This window comes from Doryrhamphus excisus, chromosome 11, assembly GCF_030265055.1.
Source record: "Doryrhamphus excisus isolate RoL2022-K1 chromosome 11, RoL_Dexc_1.0, whole genome shotgun sequence".
Taxonomy (NCBI): domain Eukaryota; kingdom Metazoa; phylum Chordata; class Actinopteri; order Syngnathiformes; family Syngnathidae; genus Doryrhamphus; species Doryrhamphus excisus.
This window is the reverse complement of record NC_080476.1, coordinates 7,835,214-7,851,068: the sequence shown is the minus strand read 5'-3', so window position 1 is coordinate 7,851,068 and position 15,855 is coordinate 7,835,214. Positions and strand designations below refer to the sequence as shown.

The window sequence follows — 15,855 nt, the reverse complement described above, 5'->3', positions numbered from 1 at the left end:
CAAGCTTCTCGGGTAAGTCACACAGGAAATGATCCACGTTTGCTTTCTGGCTTTAAACAAATAGTGCCATCCGTAAAGGTGCTCCTACTGCATGTGTGTTTACGTCACAGCCGCCTACTGTAGGCCCATAGTCTGAATAGCATTTACATGTGAGAAACATCTGCACTGTTTGCTTTGGTCACATACTCGACATAAGCAAATAAAGAGTGATGTGTAAAAATAAAACAAGAAAGACACCAAATTCACAAATTCTCTTCAGACTTTGGCAACATCACCGTTATAATGGACATTTTTATTGAAACATTGGTAGAACGTCTCCTAAACACGGTGTCGTTTTTTTCAGGGCTTCCCAAGTTCCCTTTACTGTGACAACAAATTACAGCTAGACCTCAGCTAACTACTGATATTTTCTTCACATTTTCTTTATTAAAACAGTTAAACTATTAAACTAGAAAATAGTTATTAGTGTCAGTTTGATATCTTGTCATTTTTTTCTTATAATATTACAGAGTGGACCAAATCCTCCATCATAACGTTATGATGCATTTAATTTAATGTGTACAGTATGTAGCAGGCCAATTAAAAAAATAAAGTGTCCATAAGTGTTCCCGAGACAGATTTTAGACATCCCTGTGTAATCATAAACATAAACAAATGTGAATACAAAATGTATGAATATAGTGTCAAATATTACATTAGTTCAAACAAGCACATTAGAGATGATGACATTACTTAAAGTCCAAGGTAAAATATGTCAAAGTTAGACTATCAAATCAAAGAACTCCTCCTGGATTCCTCAAAGCTCAAAGACAACATGACTGTCCCGCTGCCAAAGCTCACCCTCGGCTTGTGCCTCCCAGAAGGCGTCTCGCCGCCATCACCATTTGTCTTGAGGCTGATGGAGGACGACGGGGAAGAGGCGGATGATCCCCCGATGCTGCCGGACTTTTTCGTGGACACCGTGCCATGTTTGAGCGTGGCTTTGGCGGCCACCTTGAAGGCGTGGGCCGCCGTGCTGCACCTGACTTCCTCGATGGTGTTCCTGGAGGGCTTGAGGATGATGATGTATACCTTGTTGAAAAAGATACAGGCCAGCACGCCAAAGCTGGATGCCAGAATGGCGATGACTTCCACTGCTGAAACAAACTTGCCGTAAGTGCTGAAGTAGGCGGGGATAAAGGAGATCCAAACGATGAAGAATATAAGCATGCTAAAAGTGATGAACTTGGCTTCTGTGAAGTTTTCTGGAAGTTTGCGGGATTTAAATGCAAAGAAGAAGCAGATAGCCGCCAGGACGCAGGTGTAGCCAATGAGAAAGGCAAGAGCCATCTCAGAGCCCTCGTTGCAGGTGATGAAAATGATCTCATCGATGTCATGGTTCATATAACTGGAAGGGGGGGCATTGTAAAGCCACACCACACATATCATGACCTGGACAAAGGTGAAGAGAAACACCAGGAGGAACTGCAGGTTCAACCCCCACCATTTACGCTGGAAACTTGTCGGGATCTTGGCCTCAAACACCAAAAGCACTCTGTTGGTTTTGACAAGGACACAAGAAATGCAAAGTACAAAACTGATGCCAAAAGCTGGCTGACGCAAACGGCACATCCAATCGTGTGGCTCTCCGATGAAGATGAGCGAGCTGGAGAAGCAACAAATGAGCGAGAAGAGCAGCAAGTAAGACAGTTCTCGGTTTGTGGCCTTCACTATGGGTGTGTTGCGGAATTTAACAAACACCCCCATTACAAAAACTGTCAATATGACGCCCAGTACTGCACATATGGTCAAAGCTATTCCGAATGGTTCAGTCCAGGAGAGGAACTCAATTTCCTTTAAGAAGCAGAAGGTGTGATTACCACTGGACCAGGAGTTATTGGGACACTTAGTGCAAATACTGGCATCTGTGTGAACAATAAAATGACTATTAGAACAACATTTTTATGACACATCCAACGCCATCTGGCTGTAACGTACCTTTGTGGTTACTGTACTCTCCATCCGAGCACTCGGTGCACTCAAAGCAGCACATGGGCATACTGTCTATGATGCCCTTTCTGGTGCCAGGTTCACAGTCCTCACTGCAGTTGGAGAAGGGCACCTGGACAAAGTATGACATCAGAGAAAGCAAGGCCCCATCCTGAACATATTACAGTGGAACCCCGGTTTTCGTATGAAAATTATTTCCAAAAAATAGTTTTTGTACACTGTCATCAATTCCGGCTACTCCTTCCAAAGCGGAGGAAGATGCGAGTGTCGCAGCCATCTTCACCACACACACAACAATGGACAGGCGACAGTGCAGTGATACAACACAAGAGAGAAAGTAACGCAACAGGATTGTGAGGTCCGATTTTTTTTCCAGGAGGCATTTTTGTAATGCAAATGTATTATGTTGGTTTGAGAAGCTAAATTCTTTACTCAAGTAACCCCAGTAACTAACCAGAATTACGTTTCCTCATCACCAACCAGATCAATCCGACCAGAACTAACTTACTAATGTTACTAAGTCACCGGTGATGCACTACACTGCCGATGTCATACATCCATCCATCCATTTTCTGTACCACTCATCCTCACTAGGGTTGTGGGCATGCTGGAGCCTATCCCAGCTGTCTCCGGGCTAGAGGCGGGGTACACCCTGGACTGGTCGCCAGCCAATCACAGGGCACATATAGACAAACAACCATTCACACTCACATTCATACCTATGGACAATTTGGAGTCACCAATTAACCTAGCATGTTTTTGGAATGTGGGAGGAAACCGGAGTACCCGGAGAAAACTCATGCACACATGGGGAGAACATGTTCCACACAGAGATTGTGACCGTGCAGCCTGGATGTCATACAACTTCATGTAAAAAAAATCTTTAAAAAAAACCCCAAAAAACTATCATTTCACAAAAGTGAGAGTCAACTGTAAATAGTTCCCTCTGGCACTACAAAGGGCCCATTCATCATTCATTCACTCACTTTCCATAGCCGGATCAGGTAACAGGAGGTGCTGGAGCCTACCCAGCTGACTTAGACTGAAAGTAGACACCCATGACAAGTTATCAATCACAGGCTTTTAGCCCATAAAGAGATTCTGTAGAAATGTTTTTTAAATGTTGCTCTCATCAAGGTTCTTTAGGTGTTTCAAGGTGTTTTTAGCTATGAAAGGCACCATAGTCATTTGTACCACACCCTCTCACTGAGGCTAAGCTCAATACTGCAGTTATTTGCTTGGTTAATCCACTGAAGTGGTATGATGTCACATTGTTTACTTAGATGATGTTACCATTCCTGTCCTACCGACACATGTCACCGTAGAAACACATTACTGTACCATGAAAAGCTGAACTTATACTACATGTACCTCAGAACTGTGTCCATTCCACAGAATCTTTGTCTTGTCAATGAGCAGCTTGGCTCCCCTCTTTGAGTGCATATTGTAGTATCCCACCTCCTCAAACAGCACAGACCCATCCTCTGCAGACCTGTGCCAGTTTATAATGGTGTAGTTTGCTGAACTCTCATCGAAATGCCTCTTTCCACCCATACTCTTGGTGTAGTTTAGATGTCTCAGCTGCTTTAGTACCTGTGTAGCAAAAACACTCATTTGGATTCCAGTTCAAAGTATTTATCAGATTTGGTTGTAGATAAAGTGTAAGATTTACCTGCCATGCTTCAATTTTCTTAAGATCTGCACAGGACTTGTTTGCAAAAAGACCATGTCCAGGTGTACAGGTGAGGATGTCTTGCAGGGCCTGTGCGATGGAGTAAACCGCACCATAGACATTGTAGGAGATACGAAGATGGGTGTAATCCAGGTATGGAGTCTCGACACTAGTGATGTCCTCCTCACCGGTACACAAAGGCCTAAAACTTGTACTGCCATTGTCACTTTCATGGAGTCGAGGGCTGTCTTCCAGGTAACAGTTGAATGTTTCCTCCCAAAACTCCCTGATGAATTCATTTTGATTGTCTTTCTTTGGGTGGACATGTTGGAGGAACTCTTTAAATCCAGGGATGTGTCCTGCCTTTAAAGCAAAACCAACAGTCCCCGCCACAACATCGAGATACTCGGGTTTAGCAATGAGAGATGAGCTCACCCAAGCTTCACTGGCGATCCAAGTACGATCTGTGATGTTTCTTCTGACCATCTCCTTGATTAAAGGCTCCATATCTGGACCACTGGCAAACACCACAATGACTTTGGCGCTGGAGTTCTCAATCCTGTCAGCCAACGCTTGAATTTCATGGTCCTCCATGTACTGAGAGATGAGTTCATTGAGGTGAATACAGATGTCCCTCTCCTCCATCTCTTTCTCAAACTTCTCTATACCGGGCCGACCGTAGTCATCATCAGAGGCCACGGCGATGACCCAGTTCCACTGGAAATACTCGATCACATCGGCCATTGCTGTGGCCTGGTAAACATCTGAGGGAATGGTTCTCATGAAGGACTTGTACTGGTTCTTGTTACTCAGTAGTCGACTTGATGAGGCGTAGCTGATCTGAAACATAATACATAGACCCACATTTTCCTATTGTTATTAAGTTGTGACAAAAGATGCTTAATATTTTATTTCTTAGCGCTATTCCATGCCCTGGTATTGTCCAGCACTTCATTACCGATACCGATATGAAATAATACTGTTATTGGAAGTAGCTGTTTGGTCAAACTAACTAACAAACTGTGATGCCGCTGGAGGCATTTCACATATAACAATTTTGAAAGGTGCTAGCATGCTAATTGCTAGCATGTTAGCATTTAAGATAATTTACTCATGTCTAAAGGCAAATACACACATGGCATTATGCAGGGAGGTTATAGGACAGCCTTGGCACTTTCGGTACTTGAGGTTATCTTGCTATGTGCTAGCATGACAACCATTAGCATGTTAGGGACTTGGTGCTTGGTCTCGCAAGATGCTACCATGCTAAGTTAGCATGTTAGCATTTTGACTTTTATATGCATATCTAAATAAAAATACCAAGTCATATATGAAATATAATATAATATTTAAATAACATGTTCTACCAACTATCAACAATACAGGTTAGACCTAACCAATTCACAAATAAGAATCTAATTAAATAATGCTAGCAACCATACAGTTTTGAAAGATGCACATTTTGTATGTGGCACAACTCTCCATATAAGAACAAAGTAAAGTGCAAAGTATGAAATGCTGGACTAATACAATCAATTCAGCACTGCTCCGGTCTCTTCTTACTTTACAGTATGTACGCTAGCTACGTGGGACTCAGTTTGCTTCTTCCTGAAATGTCATAAATAGATTAAAAATTAAAAATATTAAAAGGCCGCCTTACCCCCCCCCCCCCCCCCCCCCCCGCCCCCCGGCAGCCCTTTACAGTCATTGCAGATTGTATATCTAGATGTATTACAAATGCCGTGACCCGAGCTAGTAAGGTTGTTGCCTCATTTTTCATACCAATATTGACATCCTGTGTTGCAACTCATCATTATTATAATTTTAAATGGCATGTGTAAACTTTTTAAGCATGAACACACACAATTACACTCGTGATGAAAATTGGATGAATTTACATTTTGCACTGTTGGATCTTTAGTAGATTCTAAGTAGAGCAAATGCAAAAAAAAGAAATGGGAGTGAGACAAAATAATTTTGAGTAAGCAATTTTAAAAATGTGGATGTCATGTAATATTCTGTTCACCTTCCCAGCTCTACTTAGAACCTCCTTAAGATCCAACAGTGCAAAATGTAAATACTTGCAATTTTTCAACAGGAGTTCATAAGTGCAAAGTTCATTTCAGAGATGGAAAATATTCAGATATCAGCTGTATACAGTATTAAATATTTTTAATCTCATATTTTATCACAACCCACCAGTTGAGAATCCATCATTGTCACATCAGTCTTGACTTAGATAACATAAAAACAAACTCGTCTTCAATTATTTTCAAATACGCTTCATAGCTGAATAATGTGTACAGTCAGGATATCCTGTACTTACCTGAGGAATATAAAAAAGGCCCAGTAGGTTGGCCACTGCTGTGGAAACTGCGGACCCGGCAGCTCCTACGACAGCGATGGTGGCTGGGATGTGGTCCGTGCAGTTGCAAAATTCATCCAAATTCAGGGAATCAATCTTATTTTGTGCCACAAAACTGAGAGTAGCTTCCAGCGCTTTTGACACCGTGTTGCACGTGTCAAAGATCCTGTATCCCAAGGTGATGTTGGGTAGGAGATTGCTGCTGTTGTTGATCTCATCGATTGCAAAAATCATGGCCTGGAGCCAGCGAAACCCACGGAAATTAAACCTGGGATGCAACATAACACGGATTAAGAAAACACTAACAACATCGAGCTCAATGTACAGTGGACCCTCGATTTTCGAACGCTGCAGTTTTCTATGGCTCAGTTTTCGATTAACATTTTCAGATTTTTGCCCTGGTCATCATACAATAGTTTGTTTGGCCTGTACTGTATCATTCTGTGGATTCCAGTGCCCAAAGTACTCCATGTGTTGATGACTTGATTGCGTCTGTTAAATAACTCACCATGGGGCCAAAAAAACCCTGCATTTGATACTGCAGGTAAGAAACACTATTCAATTCAAGAAGGAACTCATCTCAAAGTATGAAGATGGCGAAGATGGCGTCCCTCCTAGCCTTCTAAACTTTTATTTCATTTAATTTAATATCATTATTTAATTCAATAATTCATTCATTTTCTACCGCTTTTTCCTCACGAGGGTCGCGGGGGGTGCTGGAGCTTATCCCAGCTGTCCCCGGGCAAGAGGCGGGGTACACCCTGGACTGGTCGCCAGCCAATGACAGGGCACATATAGACAAACAACCATTCACACTCACATTCATAATATAATTATTTAATAATTATAATTCATTCATTCATTTTCTACCGCTTTTTCCTCACGAGGGTCGCGGGGGGTGCTGGAGCTTATCCCAGGTGTCCCCGGGCAAGAGGCGGGGTACACTCTGGACTGGTCGCCAGCCAATCACAGTGCACATATACGTAGACAAACAACCATTCACACTCACATTCATAATATAATTATTTAATGATTATAATTATTTAATATAATATTTTTTTCATTGGTTTCTGCTTGTGAATGTATAAAGCTTCTCTATAATTGTGATCATATTTTTCGGATCACTTCAATAATTTTTTTGTATATATTGGTTTTCTCCAGACCTTTTGGAACTAATTATGAAAACCGAGGTCCCATTGTACTTGTTGGACATCTTATTATGTACCTAAATGCTTCAAAAAGGAACATTACTGTCCTTGCAAAAGCCGATAGGTCACCTGACACATTGTGTAGACTCGGGCCGTGCTGCCAGGTCTTGGTCTTTGGATGCAACACCAAAGTGAATGGGGAAGAGTCCTCCTAACAAGATATCACCCGTCATCTGCGCTCGTTGCTGGGGTCCGTAGGTGGAAATGACACAGGCGGAGCCAAAGAGCAGCAGACAGCAGAGAACAAATAACATCTTTTCTACCAGAAATGAATCTTATTTAGGCGATGTTTATCTCTGCTCATCGATCTTCCAGCTTGCTTTGTGCTGCTGTGTGACGTTCATGTTCACAGTGCGGAGAGAATATCTGAATGTTGGAAGAAACACAAATGATGAAAAGAGGAGTCACACTCCAATGAGCCTCTTGCTGTGGCCATTGAATCCAGTCACCGTGGAGAACAGCCTAAAGCAGCCTGCTTGCATCTCGCTCGCTAATACTGCTGGAAAAATGCTGGGGCAGAGGCGTGGTAATGAAGTAACTGCTGCCATATTCTCACCTCTTTACCCTCAGAATTCCTCTTTGCCTCTCCTTTATTCACAGTCTGATATCCAATAATGGACTATATCCTTTTTGTTTATTCCCAGACACCAAACACCTACAGTAGTACATCGTATCAGTACATATAAATGAATGATAATCAATAAATCAGCAACCCATTTTGCACTTGGTACCTTCACTTTTATAATATACAGTATATTATACACTCTACATTTATGTTTACTTCAACTTCTTCTCTTCATTGAATCTACATTCACTCTATTCAACAGCAAAACATAAATAACTTAACCTTTTTGCACTTTCAAGAAAAAAAAACTCATTACTAAAAATGTGAAAATTATGTGGAAGTTGACAAAATTAGTTTTTTTATGCAACACATATTTTCTAGTATAATAAAAAATTACTTACCACATCAAGTCCTTCTGCTCACTGTATCTACTCTATATTCATGCTACAAAATTGTAAAACAAAAGCAAGTGGTTTGAAGGTGTTTAACCAAAATATCCTGAGTGCAGAATGACTTGAGTGGACAATTACTTTCTCAGCTCTCTTGGTCCTGATGAATCATTAACGAGGAGAAGGCCTGTCCATTTCCTTCAGCTAATAAAGGCTACTCACCCTAAAATCTTTTCCTGAAAGTGTGTGAAGGTTTTAGTCAAGTACTAAATAATAGAACTGATTGGATTTGTATTTTTATTTTAGCTAATTGGCTTTACATTGAATATGATGTGCATGTTTATGTGCTGATCTACAGGACAGAACCCTAGAAGCTGTGGATTGCACCATTAGGTTCCTCAAACAGACCCCCTTCTGCTCTGATGAACTACACCTCAATCTGTTGCTGAGCACACGTCTCGACTCCAAACTATTTCACTTTACAACTTATTGACTGCTTTGTGTCCCCACACTGATGCTGCATCCTCAATAGAACATCCTGTACGTATGACTATATGTAAGAAATGATTACTTAGCATGGTGTTGACCTTTTTTCCCAGTTTTTTCACCTAAAATGTCTTTTCTGATCAAACAACCTTATGTTTGACAAGTTCCTCAGACTAATCGTCTGCACACAAAGACAAGACACACCCCAAATTACCATCGGCTACCAATAATGTTATGAAATGACTGTCGTTCACTGTCTTCAATCCATTCATCTTTCATGCTGTTTTTTTTGTCTCCACCAGAAATGGCACGTATGTTTGAAATGTAACATAATGCATCAAAAATGCCGAGTTGTGAAGAGTCCACACGGAATGGATGTATTCTCACAGAAAGTGTGGTGGCACTCACATGCTGCAGCACACTGCTGGAAAAGGTAAGGGACTCATTTTCTTCATAAAAGTATAAAGTATACACTTTGCAATGGAAGATTAGTGTGCATTACTTTCCAAAGAAGAATGATGGTCATTTCCTATTTTGCGACACATTTTCCAGAATGATGTCTGAAATGTCCTCCTTCCCTTATTGTGTGTATATTGTCAAAATAATTGATATTGATATGAATAAAGTCCTAAATCCAAACATAAGCAGCATTTGTACATCCTATCCATTTCACAGGAGCATGCTGCTGTTTTTCAAAAAAATGCTCAAAGATCAAAGATCCTCTATATATGAGTACCTACTGCAAAAACACTAGTCAAAGATGCTCTATATGACGAGTGAAATGTTGCCACATTTTGAGCTAAACATCCGAGCCGGTTTGCTGTAATTCACAGGCTTAATCTGGCACACGGGCCACCAGTTGAATAACCCTGCTATACTATATATAATTAGTTTTTGTGTGCTTTAGCGTGTGTGTGCATGCTTTGGCCATTATGTGGAAACATTGTAGTAATGAATGAATGACCACATGCACCAAACCTTGCAGAAATTATGCAAAATGACATCAAGTATTTGCCATATCGGTAATAAGAATGTGAATAATACAGTGAAAATGTTCATTCATTAGTAATATTGTATAATATCTAGGATGTCCGGAGCAAAGATCCTGCTCTTCCTTCAGAGTCTCACACGCAAGAAACCGCTGGAGCCCGAAGGGGAGGTGTCCAACTTTCGCCGCTGCCTGACGACCCTTGACCTGGTGGCTTTGGGGGTGGGCAGCACATTAGGTGCCGGTGTCTATGTGCTGTCCGGAGAGGTGGCCAGAACCGTGGCCGGGCCCAGTATCATCATCTCCTTCCTGATAGCAGCCATAGCCTCTGTCTTTGCGGGATTGTGCTACGCTGAATTTGGAGCTCGAGTTCCCAAGACTGGATCTGCTTATCTTTACAGCTACGTGACAGTGGGGGAGATATGGGCTTTTATCACTGGATGGAACCTGCTCCTGTCTTATGTCATAGGTAAATACCAGAATTTATTCACATAGTAGGACAAGTCTTTTTGGATTTAATTCCTTTGGTTTATCACTTCCTGTTCCTGTTGAGGGCCCAGAGGCCCTGAGTTAGAAATTCAAACAGCCAAGTGGGACGTATATTACTATAAATAAGCAAAATGATCTCACAACAAAAGCTTGAAACAAGTACAAATTCTAATAATAAAATTCTAAGCAAAAATTCAGTTAAAAAAAATAAAATATAGGTATAATACATTTCTGCAATGTAGAAATGAAATCTGCTTAGCAACAAGTGCCACAGAATTGATTTCGTCCTATGAAATCCACCCAGTAACAAGTGCCATGGAATTAATTGTGCTGGAAGAAATTTGCCTAGCAACAAGTGCTTCAACAATAATTGAGTCTTATGAAATCCGCCTAGTAACAAGTGCCATGGAATTATTTTGTGCGTAAGAAATTTGCGTAGCAACAACTGCTACAGCAGTAATTGTGACCAATGGAATCCGCCTAGCAACAAGTGGTCCAACAAAGTGAAAGTGAGGAATTTTGTTGATCTGCTAGCCATTTTCGAGTGCTACCACAATAATTGAGTCTTATGAAATCTGCCTAGTAACAAGTGCCATGGAATTAATTGTGCCCTAAGAAATATGCCTAGCAACAAGTGGTACGACAATAATTGTGTCGCATGGCATCTGCCTAGCAGCAAGTGCTACAACAGTCATTGAATCTTATGAAATCTGCCTAGTAACAAGTGCCATGAAATTAATTGTGCTGGAAGAAATTTGCCTAGCAACAAGTGCTTCAACAATAATTGAGTCTTATGAAATCCGCCTAGTAACAAGTGCCATGGAATTATTTTGTGCGTAAGAAATTTGCGTAGCAACAAGTGCTACAGCAATAATTGTGACCAATGGAATCCGCCTAGCAACAAGCGGTCCAACAAAGTGAAAGTGAGGAATTTTGTTAATCTGATATTTGTAACATTGCAAATAGACAGTAGACAATAAGAAAGGGTTTGTACCTTACCATTTTTCTCCTAATAATACCACTTATAATGCCCATGTTGTGGTTAGGGACATCAAGTGTGGCCCGAGCGTGGAGTGGAACCTTCGATGACCTGATTGGAAATGTTATTGCCAATTCCCTGGGGAAACAGGCTGCCATGGACCTGCCAGGATTAGCTCCCTACCCAGACTTCTTTGCTGCTCTCCTTATTCTGCTCTTGGCAGGCATGTGTTTAATCACCCCTCACTTGTAATAACATACCAAAATATGCATTTGGATTTGTTCAAATTGATATTTGCTCACTGATGCATTGGATGATGGTGGTGTGTGCTTTTGTCCTCTTTAGGTATCCTTGCATTCGGCATTAAAGAGTCGGCCATAGTGAATAAGGTTTTTACAGCAGTTAACATCTTAGTGCTGCTCTTTGTTATCCTTGCTGGCTTCATCAAGGGGGACATCAGCAACTGGTACATCGATGAAGAGGCTGTCCTCATTGCATATAAGTATGCATTTGTTCTTCTTCTTTTCCTACCATAACATATTGAGACACATTGATAATTTGTTGGTGAATTAAGTCAATTGAGTCCTTTTGAGTCCAACCTAATTAAAAAAAAAAGATTTGAATTTGTTTCTTTCTAATAATACTAATTTAAAAAAGTAACATATTTTCTTTAATATTTAAATTCTATGCTACTAGATTCTAGTAAGTAGAATGACATTATTTTTCCCTCATAATATCATGAGTTTATTTTTGTAAAATTTTGACTTTTTTGCATTAGAATACTACTTTTTTCTACTCATATTTTTACTTTATTCTTGTAAAATTACAACTGTTTTTTAAATTTAGGTTGTGTTTTTTTCCCAACTATTTCAACTTTCTCCTCGTAAATTTTGTTCTGGTAATTCTGACTTTATTCCCCTAATAGTTTTGTTTGTTTCTCATAATATTACAACTTTTTTCTTTAATATTTGAACTTTATGCTACTAAAATGTTATTTTTTTTACTAAGAATATTAGTGTTATTCTTGCAAAATAATGACTTAATATGACTTAGATTACAACTTTGTTATTTTGACTTTATTGTAAAAATATGGCAGATTTTAATTTTATTTTCTTGTTAAATTCTAATTTTGGAATGTGCTGCGGGCCAATAAAAAGACAACCATGTGCTGCACTTTGGACCCCCCTGGACTAGAGGATGTTGACTAGCGTTACTAAAACGTACCAAGTGCTCCTGTAAGATAAAGCATCACTGACAAGGTTTTTGGGGTAGATTTTTAAATTGAGTCCTTGTTTTCTTTCACAGAAACACAACATCTGCAAATAAAACGATGAGTTTTGGCATCGGGGGTTTTTTGCCTTTTGGCTTTGAGGGAACATTAGCAGGAGCAGCGACCTGCTTTTACGCATTTGTTGGCTTTGACTGCATTGCAACAACAGGTAAGCTATATACACCCTGAAAAAACACTAAAATGATCCTGTGTGTGTAAGGTGTCAACCCACTCTCCATCCCAGCTCTTTAAGGCTCCAGGTAGTCAGGTGCTTTAATGTGCTTTTTCCCCCAGGAGAGGAGGTTCAAAACCCCCAAAAAGCTATCCCGCTCGGAATCGTGGCTTCCCTCCTCATCTGCTTCCTAGCTTATTTTGGTGTATCGGCCGCCCTCACCCTAATGATGCCATACTATTTGCTCAGTGTGAATAGCCCTCTTCCTGTTGCCTTCACCTATGTGGGCTGGGGTTCTGCAAAGTACGCTGTAGCCGTGGGATCCCTCTGTGCTCTGTCGACAAGGTACGGCACAACCAAACATGCCACTCATGTTTGTCTTCCATCTGTAGAGATGACGTATCTATGTGTTTTCCTCCCAGCCTGCTTGGTTCTATGTTCCCTATGCCTCGAGTGCTCTTTGCTATGGCGAGGGATGGCCTTCTCTTTCGCCTGCTCAGCAGGATGAGTGACAGACAAAGTCCTGTCATAGCTACTCTGGCTTCAGGTGTTGTAGCAGGTAAAAAAAACAATAAAAACATTAAAGTAAACAAAATACAAAGCCAATGAAATCACATTGCTTACTATTTGCTTGTCATTTTGCAGCAATAATGGCATTATTGTTTGACCTGAAGGCACTGGTGGACATGATGTCCATTGGCACCCTGTTTGCCTACACTCTTGTTGCCATATGCATTATCATATTAAGGTAATAGTCATCATACATGCAGTAACTTTGTTGCAAAGTGCATGGCAGGATGACGTTTATCATCTTTGTAATGTGGTATTTGTACTGCATGGCAGCCATCATGGAGCAGGTTGCTAAAACTAACAGACCACAGCAGGGGTGTCCCAATGTTTGCCAGTAAGGGCCACATAATGGAAACTGAAAGAATGCAAGGGCCTCCTTGATATTTTGACATATGCTAAAAACTGCATCTCAGCTTAGTGATAATGTATAGGTAAAAAAGCCCATTATTAGTATCAACTTCTTTGCTCTTTTGTCCCCATTTTTTTTTTTAATTTTCCAAATATTTCAACTTTCTTCTCAAATAATATTTGCATTTTTTCCTCTAATATTAGGACTTTATTCTCAAGATATTTTGACATTATTCTCACAATATTATAACTTTTTCCCCCCAACCTAATTAAAAAAAAGATTTGAATTTGTTTCTTTCTAATAATACTAACTTAAAAAAGTAACATATTTTCTTTAATATTTAAATTCTATGCTACTAGATTCTAGTAAGTAGAATGACATTATTTTTCCCTTGTAATATCATGAGTTTATTTTTGTAAAATTTAGACTTTTTTGCACAAGAATACTACTTTTTTCTATTCATATTTTTACTTTATTCTTGTAAAATTACAGCTGTTTTTTAAATTTGGGTTGGGTTTTTTCCCCAACTATTTCAACTTTCTTCTGGTAAATTTTGTTCTGGTAATTCTGACTTTATTCCCCTAATAGTTTTGTTTGTTTCTCATAATATTACAACTTTTTTATTTAATATTTGAACTTTATGCTACTAAAATCTTATTTTTTTTACTAAGAATATTAGTGTTATTCTTGCAAAATAATAACTTAATATGACTTAGATTACAACTTTTTTGTCTTGACTTTATTCTTGTAAAAATATGGCAGATTTTCATTTTATTTTCTTGTTAAATTCAAATTTTGGAATGTGCTGCGGGCCAATAAAAAGACAACCATGTGCTGCACTTTGGACCCCCCTGGACTAGAGGATGTTGACTAGCGTTACTAAAACGTACCAAGTGCTCCTGTAAGATAAAGCATCACTGACAAGGTTTTTGGAGTAGATTTTTTTTCAATTGCACCATCCCTTAAGAATAGTTGTCCGATTTAGTCTTTGAGCATTTATTGATCCATCCCAACGTCTTCACTTGTACAGATACCAAGCGGACCTCAATGATGTTCCTAATGACACCAAACAAGCATTTACACTCAGTGGATTATTTTTCCCTGGTTTACAATCTACCACACAGACCTCAAAGAATGTGTCTGTTTTGAGCGCTTGTATCGGTGAGTATTCATCATCCATGACTATAATGACGTACAATGAGTGGTTTTTAATTGATTTGTTTTCTCAGTCTTTTTAGCCACCATCCTGAGTCTGTTCATATCCCAAGCCGGGTCCTCACTGGAGGCATCAGAGTGGTGGAGCATACTTTGTGTTGTCGTGGTGATGGTGATGCTCATCTTCACTGTCCTCGTCATATGGAGACAACCACAAAGTTCAACAACAGCTGCTTTCATGGTATGCCTCAGAGTCCTGACCTCAACCCCATTGAGCACCTTTTGATGTTGATGGCGTTTTCTGTCCATTCATACAAACAGGTTCCTTTGGTGCCAGTGCTTCCTATAGCGAGCACCTTGATCAACATTTACTTGATGGTTCAACTTGGATCAGACACATGGATACGCTATACCCTGTGGATGGCCATAGGTATGTGAAGAATATGAACAATCATCACTACGAGAGAGTGAATACTGTGTATATTTTTTTTGTCCAAACAGGTTTAATCATTTACTTTACTTACGGCGTTCAGCACAGTGTGCAGAAGCAAAGGCTCCAAAATTCATGCAACCAAGTCAGTATTCCCACTGTGGGGGACAACACTGATGACGACAACTAAATCGACTGCTCTCATTGGTTTATTCATACAAAACCAACCAATGAGTAATAGCACATGGTCAGTATGATTTTCTTAAAAAGTTGTATTCTGTAATCACATTTTATCCCTTTGACTCATTTTTGTTGTGTTTTATACGATGGAAATAAAAATTAAAATCGCAATTTACTAGTAGTAATGGTTAGTAATGGTTCTGCCGTTTGTAATATTATAATGACACATTCCCTGTTATTTCTCAACCAACCGAGCATCACCGATGTCACAATTATTTACTACTACACACGTTCATCGAGAAATACAAGGCACACACACTGTCACCAAAATAGATTTGTGGCTACAATATTGGCTAGGCTGGCAGTTCAAATATCAGATACACCTGAGGCCAAAAAAAACAAATCTATTACTAAAATAATAGGTATAGCCAAAATACAAGATAGTTTTGGCCTAATTATTAGGTAGACCTGTGGCTAAATTACTGTATCAGGTATACCCAAAATATCAAAACACCTCACCCCGAAATCTTAGGTACATCCAAAATGTGTGCACCTGCAGCCTAATTAAGTACGCCCCAAATAATACACCTGCAAAACAT

The 15,855-nt window shown here is 39.8% G+C and overlaps 2 protein-coding genes across 3 annotated transcripts in view; one reads left to right on the top strand and one right to left on the bottom strand.

Annotated features, from left to right (window-relative positions):
• The window catches only part of zgc:175280 (cationic amino acid transporter 2 family protein), an 86,940-nt gene that overhangs the window by 56,334 nt on the left and 14,751 nt on the right, over window positions 1-15,855 (top strand). The window contains exons 4-15 of the mRNA XM_058087946.1: window positions 8,977-9,107; window positions 9,761-10,131; window positions 11,198-11,353; window positions 11,476-11,632; window positions 12,436-12,569; window positions 12,695-12,917; window positions 12,995-13,131; window positions 13,218-13,320; window positions 14,522-14,652; window positions 14,721-14,887; window positions 14,968-15,076; window positions 15,148-15,323. Of these exons, the coding sequence (XP_057943929.1) occupies window positions 8,977-9,107; window positions 9,761-10,131; window positions 11,198-11,353; window positions 11,476-11,632; window positions 12,436-12,569; window positions 12,695-12,917; window positions 12,995-13,131; window positions 13,218-13,320; window positions 14,522-14,652; window positions 14,721-14,887; window positions 14,968-15,076; window positions 15,148-15,266 (1,938 nt within the window). The 3' untranslated portion in view covers window positions 15,267-15,323. The remainder of the gene's footprint in view (window positions 1-8,976; window positions 9,108-9,760; window positions 10,132-11,197; window positions 11,354-11,475; window positions 11,633-12,435; window positions 12,570-12,694; window positions 12,918-12,994; window positions 13,132-13,217; window positions 13,321-14,521; window positions 14,653-14,720; window positions 14,888-14,967; window positions 15,077-15,147; window positions 15,324-15,855) is intronic.
• casr (calcium-sensing receptor) lies at window positions 355-7,569 on the bottom strand. 2 transcript variants are annotated; one of them, XM_058087939.1, is made up of 7 exons: window positions 7,304-7,569; window positions 5,988-6,294; window positions 3,662-4,501; window positions 3,361-3,582; window positions 3,197-3,226; window positions 1,978-2,101; window positions 355-1,904 (listed from the first exon to the last, which is right to left on the bottom strand). In XM_058087939.1, the coding sequence occupies exons 1-7, from the start codon at window positions 7,486-7,488 to the stop codon at window positions 769-771; spliced, it is 2,844 nt and encodes a 947-aa protein (XP_057943922.1). In that variant the 5' UTR covers window positions 7,489-7,569; the 3' UTR covers window positions 355-768. The 2 variants fall into 2 exon arrangements, with proteins under 2 accessions (XP_057943922.1, XP_057943921.1); XM_058087938.1 differs by lacking the exon at window positions 3,197-3,226.